This window comes from Ursus arctos, unplaced genomic scaffold, assembly GCF_023065955.2.
Source record: "Ursus arctos isolate Adak ecotype North America unplaced genomic scaffold, UrsArc2.0 scaffold_34, whole genome shotgun sequence".
NCBI lineage: Eukaryota > Metazoa > Chordata > Mammalia > Carnivora > Ursidae > Ursus > Ursus arctos.
In genome coordinates, this window is record NW_026623030.1 from 29,456,237 (window position 1) to 29,481,538 (window position 25,302).

The 25,302-nt window shown below is 57.0% G+C and overlaps 1 protein-coding gene across 1 annotated transcript in view; it reads right to left on the minus strand.

Annotated features, from left to right (window-relative positions):
- Positions 1-24,644, minus strand: part of RIMBP2 (RIMS binding protein 2) — an 86,808-nt gene extending 62,164 nt beyond the window's left edge. The window contains exons 1-3 of the mRNA XM_044389833.3: positions 24,567-24,644; positions 17,905-18,027; positions 4,151-4,255 (exon numbers count right to left, since the gene is read on the minus strand). Coding sequence (XP_044245768.3) covers positions 4,151-4,252 — 102 coding nt within the window. The 5' untranslated portion in view covers positions 4,253-4,255; positions 17,905-18,027; positions 24,567-24,644. The remainder of the gene's footprint in view (positions 1-4,150; positions 4,256-17,904; positions 18,028-24,566) is intronic.
- Between the last annotated feature and the right edge of the window lie 658 nt (positions 24,645-25,302).

The following is a 25,302-nucleotide window of genomic DNA, read 5'->3' on the forward strand; positions in this document are numbered from 1 at the left end:
ATAGGACAGCGCCCTGCTCGGCTGCCTTCTGTATTTTAGACTCCGCCTCCACGGGCTGCCCGAGCTACTGGTCGGCTGGACAGCCTCATCTTCCCTGATTTCTGTTACAGCACCCCAGGCATTTTGAACTTTTCTTCTTTCCTTAATTCAACAAACATTTCCACTTGCTTCTCCCAGGCACCATCTTGGGCAGAGGGATGAGCTTCCAGGGAGAGAGAGGCTCCCAGAGAAGGTTCGGGCCCGGGTCCCTGACAGCGGATGCGTGAGGCCCGTGCTTCCCCCAGGCGGCCAGAGGTGAGGCAGAAGTGTGCAGGAACCGCTACTTAGAGGGAAAGTAAACCCCTGCCTTCCCTGACACCTGTGTGCATCAGGAAAAAGGGACCCCGCGGGCTCCAGGACGCAGACCGTCCAACAAAGCACAGACGGGTGTAAAGGGAGCTCCCAGGACGCGGGTGAAGGGGATTCCAGGCCCAGCTCTGCACCCTCAGGGGAAACCAGCGCGGGCGACGAAGGCCGGGGCTCTGGGCAGGAGTCTCCAGGGAAATGGAGGTAAAGCCTCCCCGTGCTTGGCCACCTTGAGAGGAATTTTGCGGCTCTGCTAGGGAGTTTGGGAGTAAGGAAGTGATGGGGACCCAGAGACGAAGCAGACAAACCGAAAGAGCCATGAACTCCGGGGAACGGGAGACAAGAAGGTGTGGCTGAGGACGCCGTTCAGCTTGGACCTTGTGCCGGGGTGTCGCATGGAAGGTTGGGTGAAAGAAGACGGCTCACAATCCAACGTGGAGAGCTCAGTGTGTCAGGAGCACACCCAGATGGTATTGAGACCCACGGGACCAGACGAGGTCGCCATGGGAGCCAGTGTAGACGGAGAGATGTGGCTTGAAGACTGAGTCTTGGGGAACACCTATGATGTTTATCGGGGATGAGCTGCATGGGAGGAAATTACCGGAGAAGGTGGCGTCCTCGAAGCCTAGAGCAGAGAGAGGCTGACCACCCGAAACTGCTCTGGGTCTAAGAGAAAGAGGACAGAGGACCAGCCCTTGGCATGATGTCCACACGTGGGCGACAGCGAGAGCCTCCTGTTGGCAAGATGAGGGTGGGGTCCCTCCGGAGGGGGTTCGAGAAGCCTGGGAGCTGTGGCCGGAGAGAACGGGCAGCTCTCAGAGACAACCACGCTGCTGTCTCATGGGACCCAGCGCCGGACCTCAGAGAGTTCTGGTACTTTTATTGTGGTAGGGGGACAAGGGCGAGACGTCGGTCAACCCTGAGCCTTACAGGGCAGCATCCTGGCCCAGTGGGTTCAGTGCAAATCTGGTTCACACTGCTCACTAGCCGACTGGCATCTGGCGGGTGACTCCATCACTTTGGGTTTAGTTTCGCGATTCGGAAATGGGAGGATGATAGGACCCACTTTGTAGGGTCGTGACGGGCTTGAAGCGAGAGCGTTCACATGAGAAATAGTCCCTGGCGCCCAGGAGGTACCAGCTTCTTTAGATGTGAGTTGTTCTTCCTTCGCCCTTCCTGACTCCCGCAGCGTGTCACCCCGCGACCTCCCGGCCCTAATGCCCCCTCCCCCATGCTGCTGCAGCCTGTCCCCAGGCCTGCGCAGCCCTGCAGTGTTTATGTGCACAGAAAGCGCCCCCATCCGCTGTCTTTTTCGCAGAAAATGGAAGCAAGGGACGATGGGTCACCTGAGAGCATCGCGGTGTCCACCAGGTGTCCCTCCATCTAGGATTCAGAGCCCTTCCTCCCCTCTCACACACCTGCCGCTGGGCGTCCGCACACCCAGGACCACACCAGCTCGGCAACGCTTCCATCCAGCCCAGATCCATACCCACGATGTGTGAGGACCAGGAGGCCCGGAATCAGCCTGGACTTGCCCCTCCCCACATGCCCTCACCCTTGCCCTCCATCCACAGCCCCTGAGCAGATGGCTCCCTCTCCTGATCTGTCCTGGGATGTGTCCGCGTGTCCCCTCTGCAGCCACCCCAGGCTGAGACACCAGGCTTCCTAGCAGCGGGTAAGGGGCCTCCCCGCCCCTCCACAGATCAGCCCCCGGCACGATGCTCAGAGGGTGTGCCTCAGACCCGGTTGCGCCCCTGCTTCAGCCCCCAGCGGCTTCCCTTTCCCTTGGAACGAGATCGAGCTCGTCCCACGGCCTGCAGAGCACCCGGGGCTTGGTGCCACCCTCCTTGGGACGCATCTCCTGCCCACTGGGCTCGGCCTGCGTCCTTCCAAGGCCTCCTTCCCCAGGCACCGGGGACCTGACGCTTGCATGACCTGCTGCTCACCTAAGCTTCAGCTGTCTTTGTGAACCGTCACTTCATTCTGTCCCTTCCCCACATGGTGTCTGCGGGATCTGAACTCAGGTCACTCTCCCTCCATGTGGGCACAGGCCGTCTGCCCTGCCACTGGGCTCCCCTTCCGGAACAACCGGAGCCAACAGTTGTTGGATGAATGAACGAACGAACGAATGAATGAATGACCTCATCAGCAAGGGCAGCATGCTGGCCCTCCATGCTGGAAATCGAATGGAAATAGGAGCTCTGAAGAAATCGCCGATCTCCTTCCGCTCGAGGTTCAACCTTCCTCTGCGAATGCTTTGCTGAGAAGTCGGAGCTGTACGAAATCACCCCCGAGGCACAGTGGCTTTGCCACAGTTTCTGCTCCTCAGCTCCCGCCACGGATGAAGCATCCGTGTGTCCAAAACAGAGACCATGGCGGATGCAGGGAAGGGAGAAGGGAACCTGGACGAGGCGCAGAGAAGCCTGGGTAACAGAATTGGCTCTGGCACCCTTTCCTGGCATCCAATGCTTCGTAAATAAAACTCCAGGCTCCCGGAGAACGTGTTGCTGAGAACCATCGACCCGTCGTCCCTCGGCACGAAGTTGTGTTCTGCGGGATTACTATCTGCCTGGGAGGCGCCGGGCCAGGGACGGGGCTTCTGGGGCCGCGGGGAGCGGGTGCAGGTGACGGGCGGCTGCGTCCGGGCACCGGAACCCACTTCCACACGGCGGGCAAGGAGAAGAGCCGAATCTCTGGACCTCAGCAAACAATATCCTTTCTGGATAACATCTAATGAAACGTTGCTTCTCACCGTGCCGGCCAACGTATTACGGCATGTGGCCCTGGGTCCTTTATTTCAAGAGCAGAGGCCTGGAGAGGCGGTGGGGTGGATGGAGGGCAGGGGAGGAGCTGCCCACTGCCCTCAGCCAGCCAGTCTCAGGAGCGCCCCCCACGGGCTGCCATGCACCTGTAGCCCAGACCAGAAAGGCTCTGGTTGGGGGGCCCCCAGCTGTCCTCCAGGGAGGAGTGGCTCCAGGTGGGACTCAGGGCTTCCGGAAGGAAATGAGAACCACAGGCAGGACCCCAAGAGAGAGAGGAGAGGAAAACAGCTGGTGATGAATACGGGCCCAGGGGTGACGTTCGTAGCCCCCCAGCTCCACCACGGGTGCCACAGGGATGCGCCCCCGGAGCTGCTCACTCCTTCCCCTCATTTTCCCTCCTCCTCCTTGTTTCTTAGTCTCTGCCTCTCTTTCTTCTTTGTGTTCGTTCCCTCTCTCTCATGCTGAAAATATCACCCGGGGACTTGATCTGCACACTTACCAGCACATGATGGAATCTCCCCAGTTCAGCAGATATAAACCAAGATTATTCCTTTTAATGATGCCATCCTGGTCTGCAGTATGGATGCCCCGCAATTTCTACCCCCGCCTTGGACGGGCGTCCAGTTTAACCCGGTTCCCCACCCCCATCCCACCAGTACTGAAAAAGCCAACAAACCAAACCCCGAAGAACAGAGAAGACAAAGCCCAGGTCATGCCGGACCAGGTCCTGTGGTTCTTATAGCAATTTTTCTGGGATGGAAGGTTGCAGATGAAGACACACATGTGTGTTCAGTTGTGATCGATGCCGGCAGGGCTGAAGCCACTCAGCCTGCGGTGGCCACAGGAGCGAGCTGGTCCCCGCGAGCCCGCCAGCACCGCACACTGGAGCGTCCGCGTGTTTCCCTCGCGCACGGGACACGGGTGACTCAGGGGAGCTGGGCAGCACGGGGAGGCACAGACGCGGGGAAGGAGGAGAGACACGGGTGCTCAGCCCCCAGCCCCCCTCCCTCCGCACCCCTGCCCCGGGCGCGCCCACTGCTCACCTTCTGCAGAAGGTCGATCTCCTGCTGTTTGGCGTGGAGGACAGCCAGGGCCTGCTCATGCTCTAGTTCCAGCTGCTGCCGCCGTTCTGCAGCCTCTCGCATGTGCTGCGGGGGGACAGGGCAGGGTCAGCGCGGGAGCCAGGAGTCCTATGCGGGGCCCGCAGGCCGCTCTGACTTTCCCCACCCCCTCTCCCCCTCCCCGGGTCTTCCAGGGGACAGTCCCCCCCCTCCAGGGGGCCCTGATGCCAACAAGCTTTCCACCTCAAATTGCCTTGTCTCTTCAATGCCCCAAGCATTGACGGAACCACAGGTCCTCGTGCAAAGGCGAGCTCTCGCTCCTGTCCGTTCCCAGCCTCGTGCAAGCAACAACCCCAGGTTACGGATCCTTGCCTACATTCTAAGCCTTGTAGGGCGATTTACATCCTGCAATCCTCCCATTCATCTAGGAGGCAGGCACTATAAACCGAGGCACAGGGAGGTCTTCCTGGTGCATCACACAGCTGTCCTGGATTCGAGTCAGGCTCGAGGGAGCCTCCGAATCTCAGGCTTTGCAGCTGTCTGCTGGCACTCTGCTCCAGCCACACTGGACTCTCCCCGGCCGCTGACCTTTGCAAGCATTCCCGGCAGGCGCTTGCAGGGACGGCACAGATACCGCAGGGATAGTGGAGACGCACCTCCGGCATTTCGGGACAGCACAAGGCAGAGTGCAGCATTTACGAGCCACACGGCCTGGGTTCAAATCCCAGCGCTGAACTTGGGCCGGTGACTTAACCTCTCTGTGCTTCACCTTCTCCCCTGGGTTAATTATCCATTAGCATCATTAGCCATTTGTAAACAGTTATTAACAATACGCTAAATAATGCTGATTGCTGATTATGAACTGGCGCCTGCTCTGTGCGGTGTGCTGAACGTCTCACGAGGTGGAGTGGCGCCTATGAAGTCCTGTGTCACCCTTCACTCTGAGCCCACGGAGCCCCGTGCGTGTCACGCAGCTGACGCCCTGAGGCCGCTCCAGTGCGGAGCTCTCGTGTGGGGGAAGGGGGGAGGACCTTGGGGGTGAGCGGGGCGTCTTCCCGCAGGACAACAAGTGGCTTGGACCGCGGCACCCATGAGACGGTGGCGAAGAAGAGGCTGCGCTCCCACTTACAGGCACTCGCTGTGCACCGGGCACCCGCCAATGAGTGCACTGCCATGTCTGATGCCAGCAGCGGGATGCTGTGGTCACCGCTGGCCGTGGGCAACGGACCCGGGAAAGCCAAAGGACACAGTGCGGAAGCCTCTCCCCGGGTGGCAAGCCGACCCTTCCTGGCCTGAGGCCTCCTACTACGCGCCTTCTCCACCGTGAAATTCCGCGGCGGACAGATGGGCGGTTTCAGGCTCCGAGCGCCAACCTGGTTTGCATGAACAATTACGCAGCTGTCTAATTACACTATTGTTCCGGCTAATTTCTGAGCCTCTGTTTATTTTGGAAGTGGGCACTGCCGAAAGCAGCCCGGGTACTCTTTATTTAGCTTCGGGAAGGAAGTTATTAGTGGAAGGAGGAAACCATTTTCCTTACAAGAATTCATTAGGAACATGGACCGAACTCGGAGATGGTCCGAGCGTGCGGCTGCAGGCTTCGCGGCCACTGGGGCATCTTGGGGCAGCAGACCCTCCGTGGGCTCCTTGCCTTGATTTACGGGTCAGACAGATGAAAACCACTGGCTCTGAAATTTCTCGGGGCTGGTGCGCGGGTCGCTGTGGAGTGGTTGTCAGGAACACACACGTGTACAAACACGTGCCCCTCGTGCGGTAGGACGTTCGAGGCTGTGATGCCCCGGCGGGAGGACAGATTCGCGGGAGCTCGGACCACACCTGTCCCTTCAACACCGCCTCCCCCACCCCCCGCCCTGGCTGCTGCCTCTGCTGTCCTTCCCAGCAACACCGCTCCATTGGCGTCTCCACTGGCCGCGTCCACACCCTCACTTCTCGCTCTGCTGTCTGGCCTCTCCCACCACCCGGTGGACACCCCCTGCCTGCCTGACACCCCCCAGGAGGACGGGGGAGCAAGGGGTAGCCGCCGGCTGGAGCAAGGGGCCGTCCAGCCCGCGGCTACCCCTTGCTCCAGGGACCCACCCCTTGGCACCTCTCCACCCGCGGTCACCCCTTGACAGGTGCGCTCCGCTCCTGTCCGGGAGCCCCACACCTGCCTGACTCCCCTCCTTCCCCGCTGCTCCCTTCCTCCTACACAGTCTCTTGACCCAGGCATGGCTGCTGCTCCACTTACACTCTTTCCTGGGCGGATATGCCGCATCACGGCTGTAGCTGCCATTTATAAACTCACGCTCCCAAATGAAATCCTTCTCTCTTTGCTGGTAGCCAACTGCACATTCACCCTCTCCACGTGGAGGGACAGGAGGAATCTCAAATTCAGCCTGTCCAAAACTGAGTTCTGGATTTTTCCCTCCCAAACCACTTCGTCCCCAGTTTGCCCATCTCAGCCATAACACCACCATCCACGCAGTTCCCCCTTGGTCCCCCATCCCTTCCCGCTCAACATCCAGAGTTTGCAAAGTGCTTCCGTGTATTCCGACATCTTCCGTATCTACCACCACCAGGCCAGCTGCTGTCCCCTCTGCCCTGGGCCATAACCACATGCACAGGTGGTCTTCCTGCTCCAACAGGTCCCCCCAGCGCGGCCAGGGGTGCGCTCTCCAGGAAAGAAGTCACCCCCACAGCTTTATGTGTCCACCCGACCGGGTAGGGGTGCCCAGGGAGCTGGGGAAGCATTATTTCTGGGTGCGTCTGGGAGGGTTTCCAGAAGACAATGGCATTTGGGTGGAAGAGGAAAGAAGTCGCCATCCCTACATGGGCCTCATCCACTCCACTGAGGACCCGAAGGACAAAAAGGTGGCAAAAGGGCCAGTTCACTCTCTCTGTCTGAACTGAGATGCACCCATCCTCTCCTGCCCTGGGACACAAGTGCTCCTGGTTCTCAGGCTTTCAGACTCAGGTCAGGACTTACAATCAGCCCTCAAATCTCAGGCCTCAGACTTGGACAGAATTGTGAATAGCAGATCAAAACCTGAGCTGAGATCAGGAGTCGGACACTTAACTGACTGAGCCACCCAGGTGCCCTGAAGAGAGACTATGCTTGATGACATCATCTGAGCACCTTGATTCAGCCATACCTGAAGCCTAACCTATCTCTCGTATACCCCACTTTATCAACCAATGAATTTCCTCTGTTTTTCTTCAAACTATTTGACATAGGTTTCTATGAACTTTATCCCAAATTGTCCAAACTAAAATATTTTTCAACAGCATTTATGGCTGCCACAAAACGTAATTCCATAATGTCTCACATTATGCACTGAAATTTCATGACTTTTTATTCTTGCTTCTCAAAATAAAGAGACAGCTGGTGGATCATGACAGCTTTGGGGCTGTTTCAGCTCCCTGTTTGGGGTAAGAAACAGCCAGAGAGCCAAAGGAGCTTTCCAGAAGTAACTGACACCTTCTCGGCAGCAGAAAGAGTATAAACTGGAGATCAGGGAGGCAGGGGTGGGGTCAGCGTGCTTGGTTTCCCACAAGAGTCGTCATGTCAGGGGGCCTGGGCAGGCCTGGAAGACACCAGCTGCCATGTCTCTCCACCCGTCAGGAAAAGAAGTCCTAAGCTCAAAGTCACTGGCAGGAGATGACCTTAGCCATGGGGTACCCATGGTGTGTGGAGCTGGAGACCCAGGGGTCCAGCAATAGAACCAACCAAGGGGGTGTCCCTGGAACTCCAGGCGATGGCCAGCTCAGAGATTGCACACGGAGGCCACACTGCAACCCGTCAGCACTGGGGCCTTCCCCCCCAGGAGGGAGCCAGGGGACGAGGTCAGGGATCGGGTGGAAGGAAGGGGAGTGACATGGGAAACCACAAACCTGCAGGGGAGCTCCTGATCCCGCCTGTGGGGCCGCAGCAGCTCAGCCCTCCTCTGCTTACTGTAGATTGCACACCCACGTCCTTCTTGTCCCTGTAAGCAGGTTGCTGGTGTGGTCTTCCCAGCCCCGCACCTCGGCATCCTCAACCTCACCTAAGTGCGAGTCCTGGAAGGACTGTTGTGCTAAGTACTCGTACACACGACCCACTGAATCTTTGCAGCAACATCGGCAGCAGGCAGTATTTTTACTCCCATTTATGGAGAAGGAAACTGAGGCCCAGAGAGGTTCGGTAACCTGCCCAAGGTTGCCGAGCCAGGAAATGACGAAGCGAGGACTTGAACGGAGGGAGCCCAGCTCCCTGACCTGTGCACACGTCCCTTCACTCTGTCATCTGCCTGCTGGGCGGGAGGCTTCCCGTGGGACCCTTCCTGTGCATGTGGGATGTGCTGATACGCAGCAGGCTTCCTGAAAGAGACCTTCTCATGCAGTGTCTTTGAACCTCTCAGGCTGCGAGACACACTCCGTCCTCGGACACAAGACTGGGTGCGTGCCACGTGACCGGGGCAATAAAGAGCAGCCTGCATTTCTCCTGGGAGGCCATTCACATCGTCATTCCTATGGTTTCCTCAAGTCGTCCTGATGCCCACTGTCCCTGGGCACGCTTGGGACCCACAGGTTCTCACAGAGAGCCTGAAAACCCCTGGCTTTCACCCAAACACAAAAGCCCACCACATTCCTAATATTCGGCTTTGCTTCCCTTTACACATGGCTTCCCGATTCCAAGGGCACATGCCCCGTTTCAGAGGAATGTTTCACGTCTGAGAAGTACTAAGAATTACGCACCACAGCCAGAAACGTCCGTCTGAAACACTCTGCCTGGGCCAGATTTATTTTTAAAGCGGTGATATTTATAGCTGGATGTCGACATCCACACCAGCATTTCAGCGGCCGCAAATGAGGCCGCTTCCCAGGAACGCGCGCACGTTAGAGGGCACACGTGCATTCTCCTCTCGATGTTAGAGCAAAGGGGGGTGTGTCTCCTGCTTCTGATCCCGCCTGTCTGAGTGAAGAAATTCAGGAGAACATAACCTCCCTTAATAGGAGCTGCCGGTGACACGTTTAATGCCGCATTCGTGGGCTTTGGTATGCACTGTGGCAACGGCGAAGCCTTCCACGCAACATCTGGTGGAAGGAGCCCCGGCCCTGACTGAGCTCATGTCTTCCAACGTGAGGAAGACGAGGCATTTCCAGGTGTTTGTTTGTCTTCTGTGTCCTGTGACTTCCTGTCCCATCTATGCAAGCCAGATTCATTCATGACGAGAACCAGCAAGCAAACGGAGCTGTGTGCATTCTGAAAGCAGAAACACAGCTTTGCCAGAGTCTTAGTTTCTCATGCTGCAAAAAATTAGGAAGCGGGGAGCCCCTTTGACAATATCTGGGAGCTTCCCTGACTCCCGATTTGTCCATAGTCCCGTGGACTGGCCCTGGCTCCCCACCGGCCCCCAGTGGAGGTGGAGGCCCAGGGACGGGGCGCTCAGCCTGTGTGGTCAGTCCGATCCTTTCTCCTGGAGCCGGGTGGGCCCAGGCGGTGGCGGGGTAGAGGGTACGGTCAGCCAGACAGGGCTCACGGGCCGTTCCCGCCCTTCCTGGGCCCCAGCATGCTCGTCTGTGAAAAGGAGGAAGAAGCCCGCCTTCCCAAGGTTGTCGCGAGGACCAGAGGAAATACTAGATTCAAGGAGACCTGCCCCGAGTTATGTTTAATGCAATTATTGGTGAGTTCCAAGTGTGCCACCTTATTATCTGTTTTCCGTGTTCTCTGTCCTTCTCCTTGCTCTAGCTCCCCTTGCCTGCCTTCTTTTGTGTTGTCTGAATGGTTTTTAGCATTTCCTTTTCATGTATCTACTGAATGCTAGGCTATAAATTTTCATCTAATTTTTAGTGGTTGCCCCAGGGATCTCAATACACGTTTAATTTAAATAATCTACTCAGAATTGTAGTTGCCTCTCCAAGTGCAATACAGAAACATGAGCACGGCTCGGTATCTTCACTTTGCTCTTTATGTAGTGGTTGTCGTGGGTACGATTACATGTATACATGCCAAAAACCACGGGGAAGCGCTCAGTGATGAGAGTCTTGACTCACAAACAGATGAGCCCTGGGGAGGTGACTGTGAGAGGAGGTTTTGGGGATGAGTACAAACTGGTTAGAAGCGGGATGAGCAGGGCATTCTATGCGGAGGGGATTGTATGTGCAAAGGTCCTGTGGTAGTAGGGACCAAGGCTGGTGCCAGGGTGAAGGAAGGCTGGTGTGACCAGGGACAGGAATGGGATGGCCAGGACGAGGGAGAAGGAATTGCATGTCTCTGGATGCAGCAGCTGGGTGGGCAGGGAAACGGGGAAGCAATGAGACTCGGGTTTTATTTCAGGGACTGTGGGCTTGGGCTGAAATGCGGTTAACTTCCTGGACACGTGCTTTCATGTATCCAAACATCGTTACGGGACACTTATTCTGTGCCAGATGCTTGGATGCTTGCAATAGAATAATGAACAACTGAAAGATTATTTTTGCTCTTGTGAAGCTTACATTCCAGGGGGTGGGGGGATGCAGGAAATAAGCCAGCTATCTAGCAAGTGAATGAGTTTCAGGGACCGATAAAGGATGACGGAGAGGCAGGGGGTGTGCAAAGGGAGAAGGACATAGTAGACACTCCACTCAAGCTGGTGAGGGAGGTGACATTGGGCCGAGAACGCCATGATGACAAGGAGCCTGTCAAGGAAAGTTTTGGGGAGAGCTCAGCGATGCAGGAGCCAGCTTGCTGTGTGCGTCTGTGGTGCAGGGGTGCATAGGAGGGTTTGGTAAGAGGTGCGGGAAAGGGGCAGGCCTGGAGCACTGGACGCAGTCCCCCGCCCCCAGGATGACAGGTGGAAGCCCTCACGGGGGCACACATTTTGGCCACTAGGCGTGGTCCTGAGTCATTGGTCAGCGGCCGCAGGCTGACCCAAAGTACACCCTGTGCTTGTGTCTCCCAGCGAGGAGAGCGCTGTGGGCAACGTACAGGGCACGTCCTGGGGGCTCTACGTGTCTGCGTGGACTCCCGAAGTGAGCCCCCAGGGGAGGGTGCACACGCGCCACGCGGGAATACACAGCGCTGGAACCCACAAAGGCTGTCTCGGAGCACCGCGCCCAGGCACCTGCCCCCCACCGTGCACCGGCCGCCCAAACGTTTCTTAACCTGGCAGAGGGGCCCCACGTTCCACCGCTGTTTTTTCATCTTCCCAACGACTGTGAGGTTGAACGCCTAACACATCCAGCAGCTCGGGTTTCTGATGGGCTGGCTCAGCATGCAGCAGAGAATGGCAACTCGACAGCCCTGCCCCAGGGAGACAGTTGCCAACGGCACGGGGAGGGGGTGAGGGTCTGAGTCTCCGAACGGGACCCGGTCCCACCTTCTGCCGGATGCAGAACAGGACGCATGTGTGTCCCCCAGTGCCAGTCAGCGATCCGCGGGCGCTCAGCCTCTTACAAAGTCTCTCCCCGCAGAGGTGGAGGCAGCCAGAGAACCTCTCAGAGCAGCAAATTTCCTGTTTCTGGCTGGGATCTGAACATGGAGATCACGCTATCGCTGCTTGGACCGGGCCCATCAAGGGTTTTGCTGGAGACAGAGCCCTTCGTATTATTCTCATGTTGCAGAAACCCCTGGAGGGCGTTCCTGGAGCCTGAGTATCAGAACATAGGGTGTTATACACAACTAATGAATCATCGAGCCTTACATCGGAAACCGGGGATGTACTGTATGGTGACTAACATAATATAATAAAAAATCATTAAAAAAAAAAAAAGAACATAGAAAACGAGCCACAAAACATTAACCACAGCGGAGCACGGCAGCAGGCGGGTCTGCATTGGGCGTCACAGGGCTGCATCTCCGTGCAGGTACCAGGGAAGGGAGGGGCGCAGGGACGGAGCCGCAGATAGAGGAAGATTAATTGTTCCTGGGAGAGTGACTTATTAATCCCAGACAAGCACTTGCTCATTAACACAAAACAAGCCTTTAGATTATCTACGTTTAAATGGACTAATCTGTTGATTATGAGAACAAAACCTGGTCCTGGACGTTTTTTTTTCCCTTTTCCTTTGAATCACAAAATATAATGTGCTAAGTTTAATTAATCGAGAACGTTTCTATGTACCGAGGTCAGACTTCCAGGCCCCGCACAAGGTGCAGTGCGTTCCGGTCCTGTTGCCGGAAGGGAGACGGACACGGGTTTGCCTGTAGCCTGCCGCTGGCCTCGCGCACGACAGACCAAGAGTTCTCAGGAATCTCAAGCAACAGGATGGCCCCAGACAATCCACGCAACACCCAGGCTCACTCCACAGTCTTGCTGGAGAGGCCTGCCATCAGGAGTGGGCCTCCCTTGTGGCCAGGTCTCACTCCATCCCATCTGCAGGGCCCTCTTTCCAGACAAGGTCACACTCACAGGCTCTGAGTGGACGCGAATGTGGGGGACGCTGTTCACCCCACCACGGCCATCCAGCAGCTTCCCTCCACGGCCACGGCCCCATCCCCAGGAGATGCCCCCAGGTTGCCAGGCTACGGTGGCCACACCTGCTGGCCCCTGTCTGCTTCACGGCCTCCGTCCACTGCATCCAGGCTGAGCTCTTTGGGGTGGGTCACTCTCCCATGCCAGGGCTCACGTCCCGTCCTCAACTACAGACGGACGTCTGTTCCATCTGACAAACAGCACTGCCTTCCGGGCCCAGAGCAAGAAGACAGAGAAGACGGAGGCAGCTGTGCTTGCAGGGACGCGGTGACCGAGATGTCATAAATGACTCTTCTTTCCACGGAGCTGGTCTAACACTTGGGATCTAGGACGCCCTGAGCCCCAGAAAGCAGGAGGTCCGTGTGGCAGGCACTCAGAACTTCTTGCAGAATCCTTGAGTCCGAGATGCTGGAGGAGAAGACTGTCCAGCTTGCTCCGGGTAGATACCTGCGCCAGGACCGCTGGGCGCCGAGCCACGGAGGCTGGCATGGGGCCACACGCATGCTGGGAACCGTGAACGTGCCAGCGTTTCGTCCTCGTGGAGACATTCCATCCGTCTGTGCCAGAGAGGGGCGGCCCCTGATTTGCGGCTGTGTGTTTGCAGAGCACTTGTACCCCCGGAGAGGCAATCCTCCCTGACAAGCGTCCTCGGCCGCAGGCCCTCACCTGCCCAGTTATTCCCCACGACGCAGAGTGCCTCGGCAACGGCAGGCCTCTCGCTGGCTTGCCCTGAATTCACTCAGTTACTAATCTACTCCGTTGATGGATATTTGCCGCATGGCCACCATACGCCAGATTTTGTCCTAGACACCGGAACAGTCTGTCTCCAGGAGGCTGCATTTGGTAGGGAAAACAATACGCGAGTGAACAAACAAGCAAGATGGGTATATCTGAAGAGAATGGAGTTGGGCACTGTGGTGGGGATGGGCAGGATGGTGGTTCCTGTAGATGAGAGGGTTGGGAGAGGTATCGCCAAGGAAGTGACATGAGACCAAGACGGAGACAAAGAGCATTCCAACCCACAAGAGTGCAAAGGTCCTGGGGTGGAAACAGGTGTTGTATGTTCCAGAAAGAGAAGGCCGGCATGGCTAGGCACAGGGTGAGCGGGGGGCCCTGTGGTAAGAGCAGATTTTAATCTCTGGGCAATAAGAAGCAATTGCTAGGCGTAAGTAGCAATTTTATTTTACCAACGTGGCTGTGGCCGCAGTGTGGTGAACAGGGTCTAGGGGATAATTCAGGTAGGGCACATCGGAAGGCCTCTGTAAAGCCGAGCAGCTATTGTGAGCAGGTCACTCGTAAGTGGCTAGTTCCACTGGGCAGACTTAAGAGTATCCTGTGCCCGTCATTCAGCCCACATTTATTACGTGGCTTCTCTACGCCTGCATGAGCACTGGGCGTATATCGATATGCAGAAAAGTTATGGGACCTGCCCACAGGGCAATTGTTATCTCCTGGAGGGTGACTGGGACAAAAGCAATCAGACAACAGGCACAGCAAGTGCAAAGGCCCTGGGGTGGATGGAGCATGCCCGTGGGAAGGAAGGAGCCTTCAAGACCTGACCTTTCCTGGCTGCTATCCTCTTGTTTCCTAATTCTGCAACTCAGGCCCCTCACCGTTCCTCAGACGTGTTGGGCACCCACCCCGTCTCAGGCTTTGTGACTGCTCTGCACGCTCCCTGCACCCCTGCACCCAGGTCCCCGCCCAGACGTCACACCGTGAGGCCTTCCCCAAGCACCGCATCTGTCCCTGTACTTGTCACCACCTGACATGTGCATCATTAACTCGGTGTGACTCGAGGGCGCGGTCTCACTTTTGTCCAGCACCTGCAGTGTTTGGTGCATAATAGGTGCTCATTAAATACCGTCGAAGGAACAAGGGTGTCCTTGCCGCGGGTTCCTCTGGGTCTCTCACAGGCCGATGGCGGCAGCCCTGAGAGGCATCCGAGGCCCTGGAAACCCGCGTCCTCCTCGAATCAGCATCGGGTCACACTCTCCCGGCTGTTTCAGCGCTGAGTTGACCTGGCAGCCCCTGCCATGGGGGAAAGGCCTCCGGAAGAACCGTGTGCTGATGGACTAGTGGCTCACGTGACGCACTCAGACCATCGGGGAAAGTCGCAGGCGCCTTAAGCTACACTGAACTCTCAGTAGGACGACGACAGGCCCAGAGTGATACTCGGAAACAGAAAGGCCGACACACGAACGTGACCGATGCACTAATTATCAGTTGGGACGGACTCGGAACGCACGCGGGCGCGGCACGGGGCTGTCCTCACACCTCATTAGCATAAAACGGCGTGCTGCGTTCACGAGCCCCCTCCGCCCCCCTTCACTCGGGGCTTGGAAGACGGCGTCGGCTACGAGGCCATACCGGTCAGTCAGCTGTGACCACCAGACACTCGAGCGACGAGACGCCGTGGTTGCCGCCTGACCATCACACTTGAACCCAAACGAACTGCTTCTGCCTCGCACATCATCCAGTAACTGAACGGAGCCACGTTCTGATGAGCAGTGGGACAGTCTCCAGAACGGGGACGGAGGCGTGTTCCGCCCAGAGGAGCCCGTGGTCACAGTGCACCCCATCTCCAACACAAGGTGATCCTGACCCCCGACTCCCCAGTGCCGATGTTCTGCATCAGAGCAAAAACTTAGGCCCGACCCTCGACGCCACCCTCGGCACCTCCCCGGCTGTCACGTCCCTGTCGCTCGCTCTCCCCTGCACCCCCGTGGAAACCGCCCTTCCCCGTGTCTGGAGTGCAGCTCCTCATCGGTCTCCTGCTCCTCACGCCGGTCGCGGCATGGCCCCTGGAGTGACCCTTCACAAAGGGACAGCAGGTGCCGTTCATCGCCGGTCAACACTCCCGTAGCATCTGCAGCGAGCCGACCACACCGTGCGCCCCGACTCTCAGTCCCCGCCTGAGTCCATCCAGAGCTTGGCGAGGGACCCCACAGCCCCCGTGGGCCAGACGCAATCCGCTACTGCGTCCCCGGCAACTTGCACGATTACGCGGTAATCAGGAGCTGGCGTAGTCTGCCAGAGAACGGAGCAACAAGGAACAAAGCCAGTCACCCTGCCAAAGCCATCAGACACCAGCCAGTAGCCATGGGAGCGTGGGGCAGGGGGCGGAGGGCGGGAGCCCAGAGAGGCCCGCACAGGGGTGAGGCTTCGGGTGGTGAGGGACTGGTCCCATGGAGGCTTGGGGGCGGCATTGGGATCCAATCTCTGTTGGAACGGTGCTGTTCTGGCTGCCATGTTCAATGTGACAGGCAGGTTAGGACAGCAGGGGGGCCTGGAGACCGAGAGAGGCAAGTGCTAGAACCCCAGGCCCTCACGGCTGCCCCATGTCCCTGTGGGGCCCTCACAGGCACTGACTTCTACTGATGGAGATAGCAGTGACCCTGATAGCTGCCCACCCAGTGCCACCCTTAGAAGCGGGGCCCCATGCTGTGGCCTCACGGGACGTGCCCATCCAGACCCCACACGCCACCCCCAGACCACAGTTTAGCTTCTTCACCTTGTAATTCCCAAAGTCCCCAAGCCCACGCCCTGCACAGGCTTCCTCCCCAGGCTGCCCCCCAAGGACAGACGACACCCTGGGGTGTTTGCCTCTAGACGGGGGGACAGCCAGAGAGGGGGGCCATTAGCAGGTACGAGGGACTGAACCTGGGCTCAAACCCAGGATGTCTACCGTATGCAAGGCCCTCATGCTCAGGTTCAACCCTGGAGCCAGACGGGAAGGGCAGTGGGCTCCACACTGCTGGTCAAGGTGCATGGCCCCCCACCCACTCCAGGTAGGAGGAGAGACTGGCCCAGCTCAGGCACCTGGTTTGCACTGATGGGAATTCACACCTCTGCCCACAGATAGGATCAGTGCGATTGCTCACCTCCTTCCAGTCAGTCCAGGCAGGCTGAATTCCACCCCCCAAAGACGCCCACCTCCCGATCCCTGCAGCCTGTCATCATGTCACCTCACCCTGCAGGTGTGGTTAAATAAGGGCGCTGGGGGAGACTGTCCAGCGGGCCCCGCGTAACCACAGCATCCTTGTACGCAGGAGGCTGAGACGAGCGAAGACGCCACGTCTCCGGCTTTGCAGGTGGAGGCAGGGGCTGTGCGCAGCCTTAGAAGGTGGAAAAGACACAGAACAGAGTCCGTGCACAGCCCCAGACAGGAGCACGCTGCACACGCCCTGATGTCAGCCGCCTGGCCCCCTGCACGGCGGGGGCCACAGTCCTGCTGTTTCAGGCTGCGGCAATCCATGCGGTTTCCCAGCCCAGCCACCACCAATTCACCCCCAACACCCATGCCGTCCCGAGCACGGAGGGCAGGGCCGGATGGATGCACTTTGTGCCTTCAGAGAATTCAGGAGGTCGTCTGTGCGCGGCGGAAATGCGTGATTACGCGGTAGGACCTCATTTCCGTTGGGCGCTGTTCTAAATCTAGAGCCAGTGGCGGACAGCAGAGCGGTCAGAGCCAGCCCGGGCCTTGCCTTCAGGGAAGTCGAGGCAGGCACGTACAGAGCAGGGATTTCGGAAAACTCACAAGAGTGTGTCATCAACAAATCCAGAACCTTCCATCAGCCCAAAAGAAAAGCAGTCGCTCCCCATTCCCACCTCACCCCAGTCCCCACCAGCCGTGAATCTGCCCCTCCGAGAGCCAACAGTTTCCCTCTGATGGGAAGACGGTCCCTTCTTGACGAGGGAGGTTGGTGGCTACTGTGCTCAGACCCTGTCGATCCCACATGGAAGGACCAGAGGGGATGATTAATTTAGTCTCCCATGTTTAAAAAATAGTTCTACCCAATGAGAACTCATTCAGCTTAACTCTGCGCCATCAGCAGCAAATCAAGCCCCCATTAAATATTGACAGGGATCCCAGCTCCTCAGAAACGCACGAAGGGCCTCCGGCTCCCTGCACCCTGACAACGCAGCCCTCTGACTTAGCTGCTATCTTTATAACAAAGGTGAGGGACAGCTGAACAGTCACGAGGCTTGAGAAGCCCACGCAAACGCCCCGGGTCCTCAACGTGAGGACGCTCGGTTCCCACTCCGAGCCCCGCCTGCCGTCTCTCCTCAGCTGTGTTTAGCATCCTAAGAAATGGGAATGCATAAGTGGTTTCACGGGACCGCTTCCAGAAACATTCGAATTTTGTTATTTATCGCTTTTGATACCATCCAAAGGGTGAAAACAGCCCTGAGGGCCCTGAATTTGGGCAATGGCATCAAACAGTCTTAACCCCTCTTCGCTTTGCGGTCCCGCGCCCCCATCCCATGCTGGCCCTCAGGGACGCGGAGGCGTCCCCGTCCTACCTTTAGGACCTGTTCTAGGTTCTCCAGCTTGGCTTGAAGCTGATGCTTCTCCTTCACGGCCAAATCGCGTTCTCTGGTCACTACGGTGAGCACGTGGTAGAGCCGAGCACGCTCCGCTCTCACCTACAGGGAGCAAAGGCGGAGAGAGGGGCTGTTGACGGCACGCACGGCAGCGGCAGAGCGTCCGCCCCCAGCAGGCATCTACCACTTCCTCCTCGAGGTTTGTGGGAACCTTCCCCTCCCTCATCCTGGATCGTGGACTCCGTGGTGGATCCAATCCCGCTGGCGTGAATGTGTGTGACCAATAAGCACACAGCACCCCTGCCTCCTCCCCCTCCCCCATCACAGCGACAGAGACTGGCTCGGGAATGGGACTGTGACCCGGGCCTATCAGCGCAATCCCATCCCCTGGATATAGTGATTGGTGGGGAGGGACCCAAGACCCAGTGGCATCCATGGAGAATGAGATACTAGACTGGTAGAGAAGCCCGGGAAGAGACTTCCTCTTTCATCCACTGGACTTGGAAAGTTGAGGACACAAGGCTGCAGCTGGAGCCATTGTGAGGGGATAAGCCATCTGAGAACAGAGCCAACAAGACGGACATAGAATCAAGAGAAGCAGGGGGAGAAGCAGGATCCTGAGGACATAATTTGAGCACCTAGATCAAGCTATGCCTGAAGCTAATCTTTTCCTTTCCAGTCACGCAGTCCAATAAATTCCCTCTGTTTGCTTACAGCAATCTGAATCATTTCCTGTCCCTTTGAACGGAGAACCCTAACACATACGAGTGCTACCCAAATTGCCCAGGATACTAATTCTTTTCTCTAAAAATTCCACTTTTGTCTTAAAAGTGGATAAAAATGGCGACAAGCTCTGTGTGCTTTAGGATGATGGATGTCCTAATAACCTCAGAAACCGCATGCACTCTCAGGCCACAGCTCCCGGGACCAGGTTTTGAACTTGGGTGGGAGGCGCCGCTAACTGTCCATCTCTCTCCTACGGCTTCTTTGAAAGCAGGGAGGACATGCGACAGATGAGGGAAGATACCTCGGTTCCTCCCCCACGCGTTTTTGCTGTGCGGCATATTTGAGCCCAACCACGGGCTTTTAATTTCTTCCCTCCTCCCAGATGTTACAACATGAATTACAGCTTCAATCGCAGACTACCACGGAGTCACAGCTCCAAAAGAGGCCCTTTCTGTTCCCGGCACTCCGTGTACAGAGTACGAGTCCAACCTGGACAATTTCACTTGGCGCTCCTGAATGGCACGGGGTTACGGGGAGGCTGTTATTAAGGGGTCAGAGAGAGGTCTGATTCACGGGAGTATTTAAATGCCGCTCCACTCCAGTGTGACACGTCAGGCAGCGAGCTTGGAAAAAAATTCAAATGCGGCAGGTGAAAAAGCCATGGTCTATGTGAACTCACACTTGAACCGCAACACTAGGGCACAGGCTCGCCAGAAGCCACCACTTTCCATGTTCTCACTCGTCAAGAGCAACGTCCAGGGCTCCACGGTCAGCCTCCCGCAGCAGCCACCATGCACCCCGACGTGAATTAGGGCTGGCCTCCCTCTGATCAAAACCTCCTGTTGCTGCCATGAAATTAGAACTGGGTCCAGACTCCTGCACGCTTCTGCAGCCTGTGGCCCTCCAGCTGTCCCATCCGACCTGCTGTCCCCGTACCAGCACTCACATGCTCAGACCACCCTGGTCCTCCCTTTAGCCCATAAACAAGCCAAACTCATTCATACCCCAGGGCCTTTGCACATGCTGTCTGCACCACGGCAAGTACCTATCCACCCCCCTCCACCCATGATCCTGGCAGGTCTGGCTCCTCCTCATCATTTATGCCACCTCCTTCAACAGACCCTCCGACCGCGCTCCAGGTGACGAAACCCTCCCCACTCATCTGCCCCCAGCGCCCTCGTTGCTTGGCCGTGCTTTCTTTCCCACAGGCGCTTCTCACTATCCAGAATATCTCACTATCTGTGTAGCTGTTTACATTTCCCTGCAGTTGCTTCTCATTAGAGTCGAAGTTCCAGTTGGACGGGACTTGTCCTTGTGACCCAGTTCTCTGTCCCCGGAGCCTGGAAGAGAGCCTGGCGCAGTCAGTGCTCCAGGAATGAAAAGGCGCCGGGGGAGGGCGGGCACATGCCAGGCGGCTGTGTTCCTGGCCAGATGGATTTTGCTGGTCCCTCCAGGTCTACTGTCCACCCACGCCCGTCGTGCTCCAGGACTCAGGAGGCCAGTCTCCCAGACCATCCGGTTCCTGATAAGGTTTGACCAGGGGAAGGCACCAGCAGGAAAGCAGGGGCTGGAGAAGGGGCAGGTTGGAGTTCGCGCCCTCGCCAGCAACCTGCAGGGGTGGCGTGTGCACAGAAGAGCTCTCTCAGCAGGCCCGGAGCTGCCGTCGCTGGAACGGCCTTCTGGCAGGGCTGGCTGGTGGCGGGCGACTGGGAGTTAGGATTGCAGTCCAATCCCTAGTCCCGATTCCCTAACGGATGGGAGGGCCTCCCTGTGTCCAGACTCTTTGTGCAAAGCAAGCGGCTTCCTCTGACCACCTGCTCTCCTTCAGGGAGGTGGGGATTTGGGACGTGCCAGGGAGAGTATGACAGCCCCATCAACACCCTGGGGCTCCGGAGGGCTTCCTGGGACAACCCTTCACGCGAGCGGCGACGCCTGGTGCTGCCGGAACTGAGCTCGTCCCAGGGACTCCTACGGGAGGCTCTGGAGGCCAGCCACCCCTGGGTCTTCCTTTCCCCCCACTGAGTGTACTCTGTGTCCTTCCCTCATGATGAATCGTAGCCATGAGCATGCCTGTGCGCTGAGCCCTGCGAGTCTTCCCAGCGAATCATGGCACCTGGGTGGTCTTGGGGACCCCGGCACAGTGTCCTCCCCCCACAGCCACAGGTCCACTCGGGCAGCCTCTCCCTGGCGCCCTCTCCCCGTGGCCCCACCTGCCACTGCCCCCCCTGCCACCACCCCGCTGGAAGGGGCCCACTACTTCCTCCTGGGCCTCTGGTAGATTAAATCGAGAAAGACAGCAATCCTCCAGCAGCAGAGAAGCAAAGTGCACTGAAGTAAGGTGTTTCCAAGAAGCAGCCTCAGACTCTCGTTTTGTCGGGGGGCCGACATGGGTTTTGGGCCCCCAGGCGGGGAGCGGTCCTGCGCTAACCAGTCCCCTCCAAGAGCAGAGGGCAGCCAGGAATCACGCGCCAAGGGGCACGGCGCGGGGCTGGGGCCCAGAATGGACCATCCCAACCTGCACGCATGTGTCCAGAGCCTTCTGGCAGGTGCAGGGCCCACTGTCCCACGGGAACGCTACACGAGCTGGTCAGTGCAGACGGGGGAGCGCCAGGCCTGCCCGGAAGCCCTACACACCCCACACAGAGCCAAATGCTGTACTCTGGTACCTGGAAATACTGCAGGTCCCCGCAGTAATGTGAGAGGAAGTGGTAACATCGGGGAACCCAAGTCGTACTGGTCTTGAAGTCAGTGCTTTGAAGGGACATGGAGGAGGACGAGGGAGAAAGCGCAGGAACATCTGGACAACTAGGGTGTGATAGCCGGGCCTCCTAAGAAGCAGACCGCAACCCCAAGCCAGACTCAGATGGGTGGGGGGCCCACTGGGGATTTCCAGACCTCATCCCAAGAACCAGGAGGGTTCCTTGTGTGTCTGCAGGGACAGCTCCCCCACCCATGAATCTGGTGCTGGGTTCAATACTTATGTCAGCAACACTAACCAACCCCTTCACCTCCCCTAGTTGCCCCAGGACACACACACCGGCCCCAAGGACAGTCTTGGGAGAATGGCTGTTTCCCCATGCTTTCCCTCTCCCTCGGTCCCTCTCTATCTCCATCCCTATCCCATCCCCACCCCATCCCATCCCGTCCCCACCCCATCCCATCCCTGTCCCCATCTCTCTCTCTCAGACAGCCCACCCATGCGCACGAAGAAACACTGAGCCTGCAGAGGGAGCAGAGGGGCAGGGCAGAGCTGCACGGCCCTGCCAGTCTCCCTGCTTCTCTCTGAAAGCCCTGCTATTCCTGTCTGCGCTGGTGAGTCACTGGGCGCCCGCACGCACTTCTGCAAAGCTGAAAGGAATACAAGCTCCTGTCTGTGCCGCACAGCCTTGTTTAAAAGGCCAAGGCAGAGAGGCAGCATGGGAAGAAGTTTCAAACCTTAAGTGAAAACACACTGAGGTCTGTAAGGATCTTATGGGAGCAGCGTTGCCCATCGGCACGGCCCTGCAGCAGGTCCAGGAGAAGAGACCTCACCCAGGGGGTGACACCCAAGAGCTCTGACTCTAACCCTTTGCCGACCAGCACTGGCCAGGCTAGATGTCCCCAGCAGGACCATCACCCCTGCTTCTGCCCCATCTCTGTGCCCTCACAAAGCTGCAATCACCACTCCAGGCACAGAAGTCCAGCCTGGGAGCGGACAGAAGTGCACATGGGGTGAGCAGAAGAGAGAAAACCATCCCAGGTTCAACGGGTCCTACAGCCAGCTCTCACCAGCCCTATTCTCAGCCTGTATCTGCCGCCTGAAACTCCACCATGACTTTATATGTCTGTTCCCGTTTAAATAAAAATAGCCCCGGGCAGAAGGAGTCACTAAGCCTCGTGATGCATTCATGCCCCAGTGAGGCTGAGTTTATCAGAGCCTTTCCCGAGAGCAGATCTGGAAAGAAAGAACACAGAGAGAGCAGGAGCTGGTGCAATGGGGGGAAAGGGACTGCATGGAGGGCTGGGACACAGCGAGCACACAGCTCTTCAGAAAATAGTGTAAAATACACATCGCATAACACTGAACCCTATTAACCATTTTAAAACATACAGCTCAGTGCCACGAAACACATTCCCACTGCTGTGCGGCCGTCACCTCTGACCATCTCCAGAATTCTTTTCGTCCTCCCCGACCTGAGACTCTGCCCCCATTAAACACTAACCCTCCCGTCCCAGCCCTTGGCTGCCACCATTCTACTCTCTGTCCCTGAGGATCTCCGTCCCTGAATCTCCAGGGACCTGAGTGCAATCACACAGTATCTGTCTTTGGGGACTGGCTTGTGTCACTGAGCATGGTGCCCTCAGGCTTCAGCCAGGTGGTAGCAGGTGTCGGAATGTCCTTCTTTCTAAGGCTGGATAGCATCCCATCATCAATACGGACCACGGTTTCTCTACTTAGCCGTCGACGGATGCCTAGGCTGCTCCCTTTCGGCCAGTGTGAATGGTGCGGCTCGGAACACTGGTATCAACTATCTCTTCAAGACCCCGCTTTCCATTCTGTTGGCTATAAACCCAGAAGGAGAGTACTGGATCATACGGCCGCTCTATTTTTAATTGTTTAAGGAGCCGCCATCCTGTTTTCCACGGCAGCTGCACCATTTCCATTCCTGTCAACAGTGCACGAGGGTTCCAATTTCTCCACATCCTTGCTAACACTTGTTATTTTCTGAAAAGCACATCTTTTTAAAAAAATTGGCCAACTGGAGGGCAGAAAAATAAGTATCAAATCAAGAAAGCTCTAATTTTTGTGTGAATTGTTAGAACTCGGTTATTCTTTGAAACATGCGTTAGTGCGGCTGTGAAATTAGCAACTGCAAACTACGAGTCAGTCATCAACCAGTACTCTCTGAGCACCTACTACGCGGGCTGTTGCGGGTGCTGGGGATACACTGATGAATATGACATCAAAGGCTTCTGCTCCCTGGGAGCCAGCATTCTCCCAGCGAGCAGACAGACAGACACATAAATGAAGATGCATGATAGACCACGTGATCAGAGATACAAGAGAACAAAACCAGTGAGGTCACAGAGACCAGAGGAGGAGCGAGGGATGGGCACGGAGTGTGCAGCAACGGACAGTCCTGCTGACAAGGTAAGTCTTCGGGATGCCTGCCAAGAAGCTGGCACGTCTTTGAAGATGAGAGGGTAGGATTCTAAGCAGAGAAAATTACTGAGTGCTGAGACAAGCTCGGTGGACTGAGGAACGAAAAGGTCAGAGTGGCCAGAACGTCATGAGTCAAAGGCGGAGAGGCAGCTCAGGTTGAACAAGATGGTGCCGTGGGGAGGAGTGGCATCCTCATGCATGGGAGGCACTGGAAGGGTGCTCCGAGGAGCACTGTCAGCTGGTCGTATCACTAGAGCACTTCAGCTGCTGCCAGAGAATGACCCAGGATGACAAGAAGGGAGGCGGGCCCATTAGGGGATGTTTTCAGGCCTGGGGCAGGAGAAAGGGATGGCCTGGAGGGGGTGACAGAGATGGAGACGGGAAGGGAAGGTCTGATGTGGCTTGTTGGTTGACCAGCCGGCTGCAGGTGTGAGGTCAGGGAAGCATCCAGGTGGCTCCTAGCACCTTGCCCTGGGCAGTTGGGTGGACGGCAGTGCCATGACCAGGCTGATAAAAGCTGGGGGGTGACTGGTATGGGTGATTTGCTCTAGCCTTGTTGTTAAGGATATGATCCCAACAGACTTCCAACTGGAGATCACCAGCGGACACCGAACTAGACACCGCTGAATGGTCTGTGTGGGCATCACATGAGGGAACAGAAGAGGCGTGACCCAGGAACGGCCGCCCACGCACTGGGTGGCATTGTGTGATGCCCTCCGCCCCTGCCCCCCCTTCCCCGAGGCCTCCTCCCTGCCACCCCGCCTCCTGTTACCTTGTCAGGCTGCCAGGCCCTTGCAGGAAGGCCTGCATCGTGCGGTCTCAGGCGGTACTCCCCCTGGGCGGCATCCTTCAGTTCATTTTCCTAGGACAGAAGGAAAGGGCTTCGTGAGATGACCCCCCAACTTCAGGGATGCAGCAGGGCACGGTGGCTAAGAGTTCTGGTTTGGGAGGTAGGCCCCGGGTTGGGGGTGATTCTGCAATCCACAAGCCATGGGATGTGGGACCAACTTCTGTCTTCTTTCTGAGCCATGAGTGTCTTACTCTATAAAACGGGAGTAATAGTGCTCCACAATGATGTTGTAAGAATATAATAAAATAATATGTATTAAGTACATCGTGAGGTTCCCAGCAGATAAATCACCCCCAACGTGTGGCGTGCTCACCTGCACTACACGTCTGTATCCTAACGAGTAACGAGGCAATCCTGTTAAGTCGAGCTTTGACCTGACCCTTTCCTCACTGTTCCAAACACATGGCCGTAATAAACACTAGAGAAGATTTTAAAGGGTTTGCCCTGCTCAGAAATGAGGTAAAAATCTCTGAGTACTATGAATGGCTGGAGCACCAATGGTGAGCTGAACTCCGGGAACTACCAGATTCTCCAACCAGACATAGGCACAGAATTGGGGGTCAAGGTTTGGTTTCGTTTGGTTTGGTTTTTCAGTATGTGTGGGACTCAAAATTCCTGCAAGAGGCAAGAGACCCAAGCAGAGCTCACTGCTTGACCC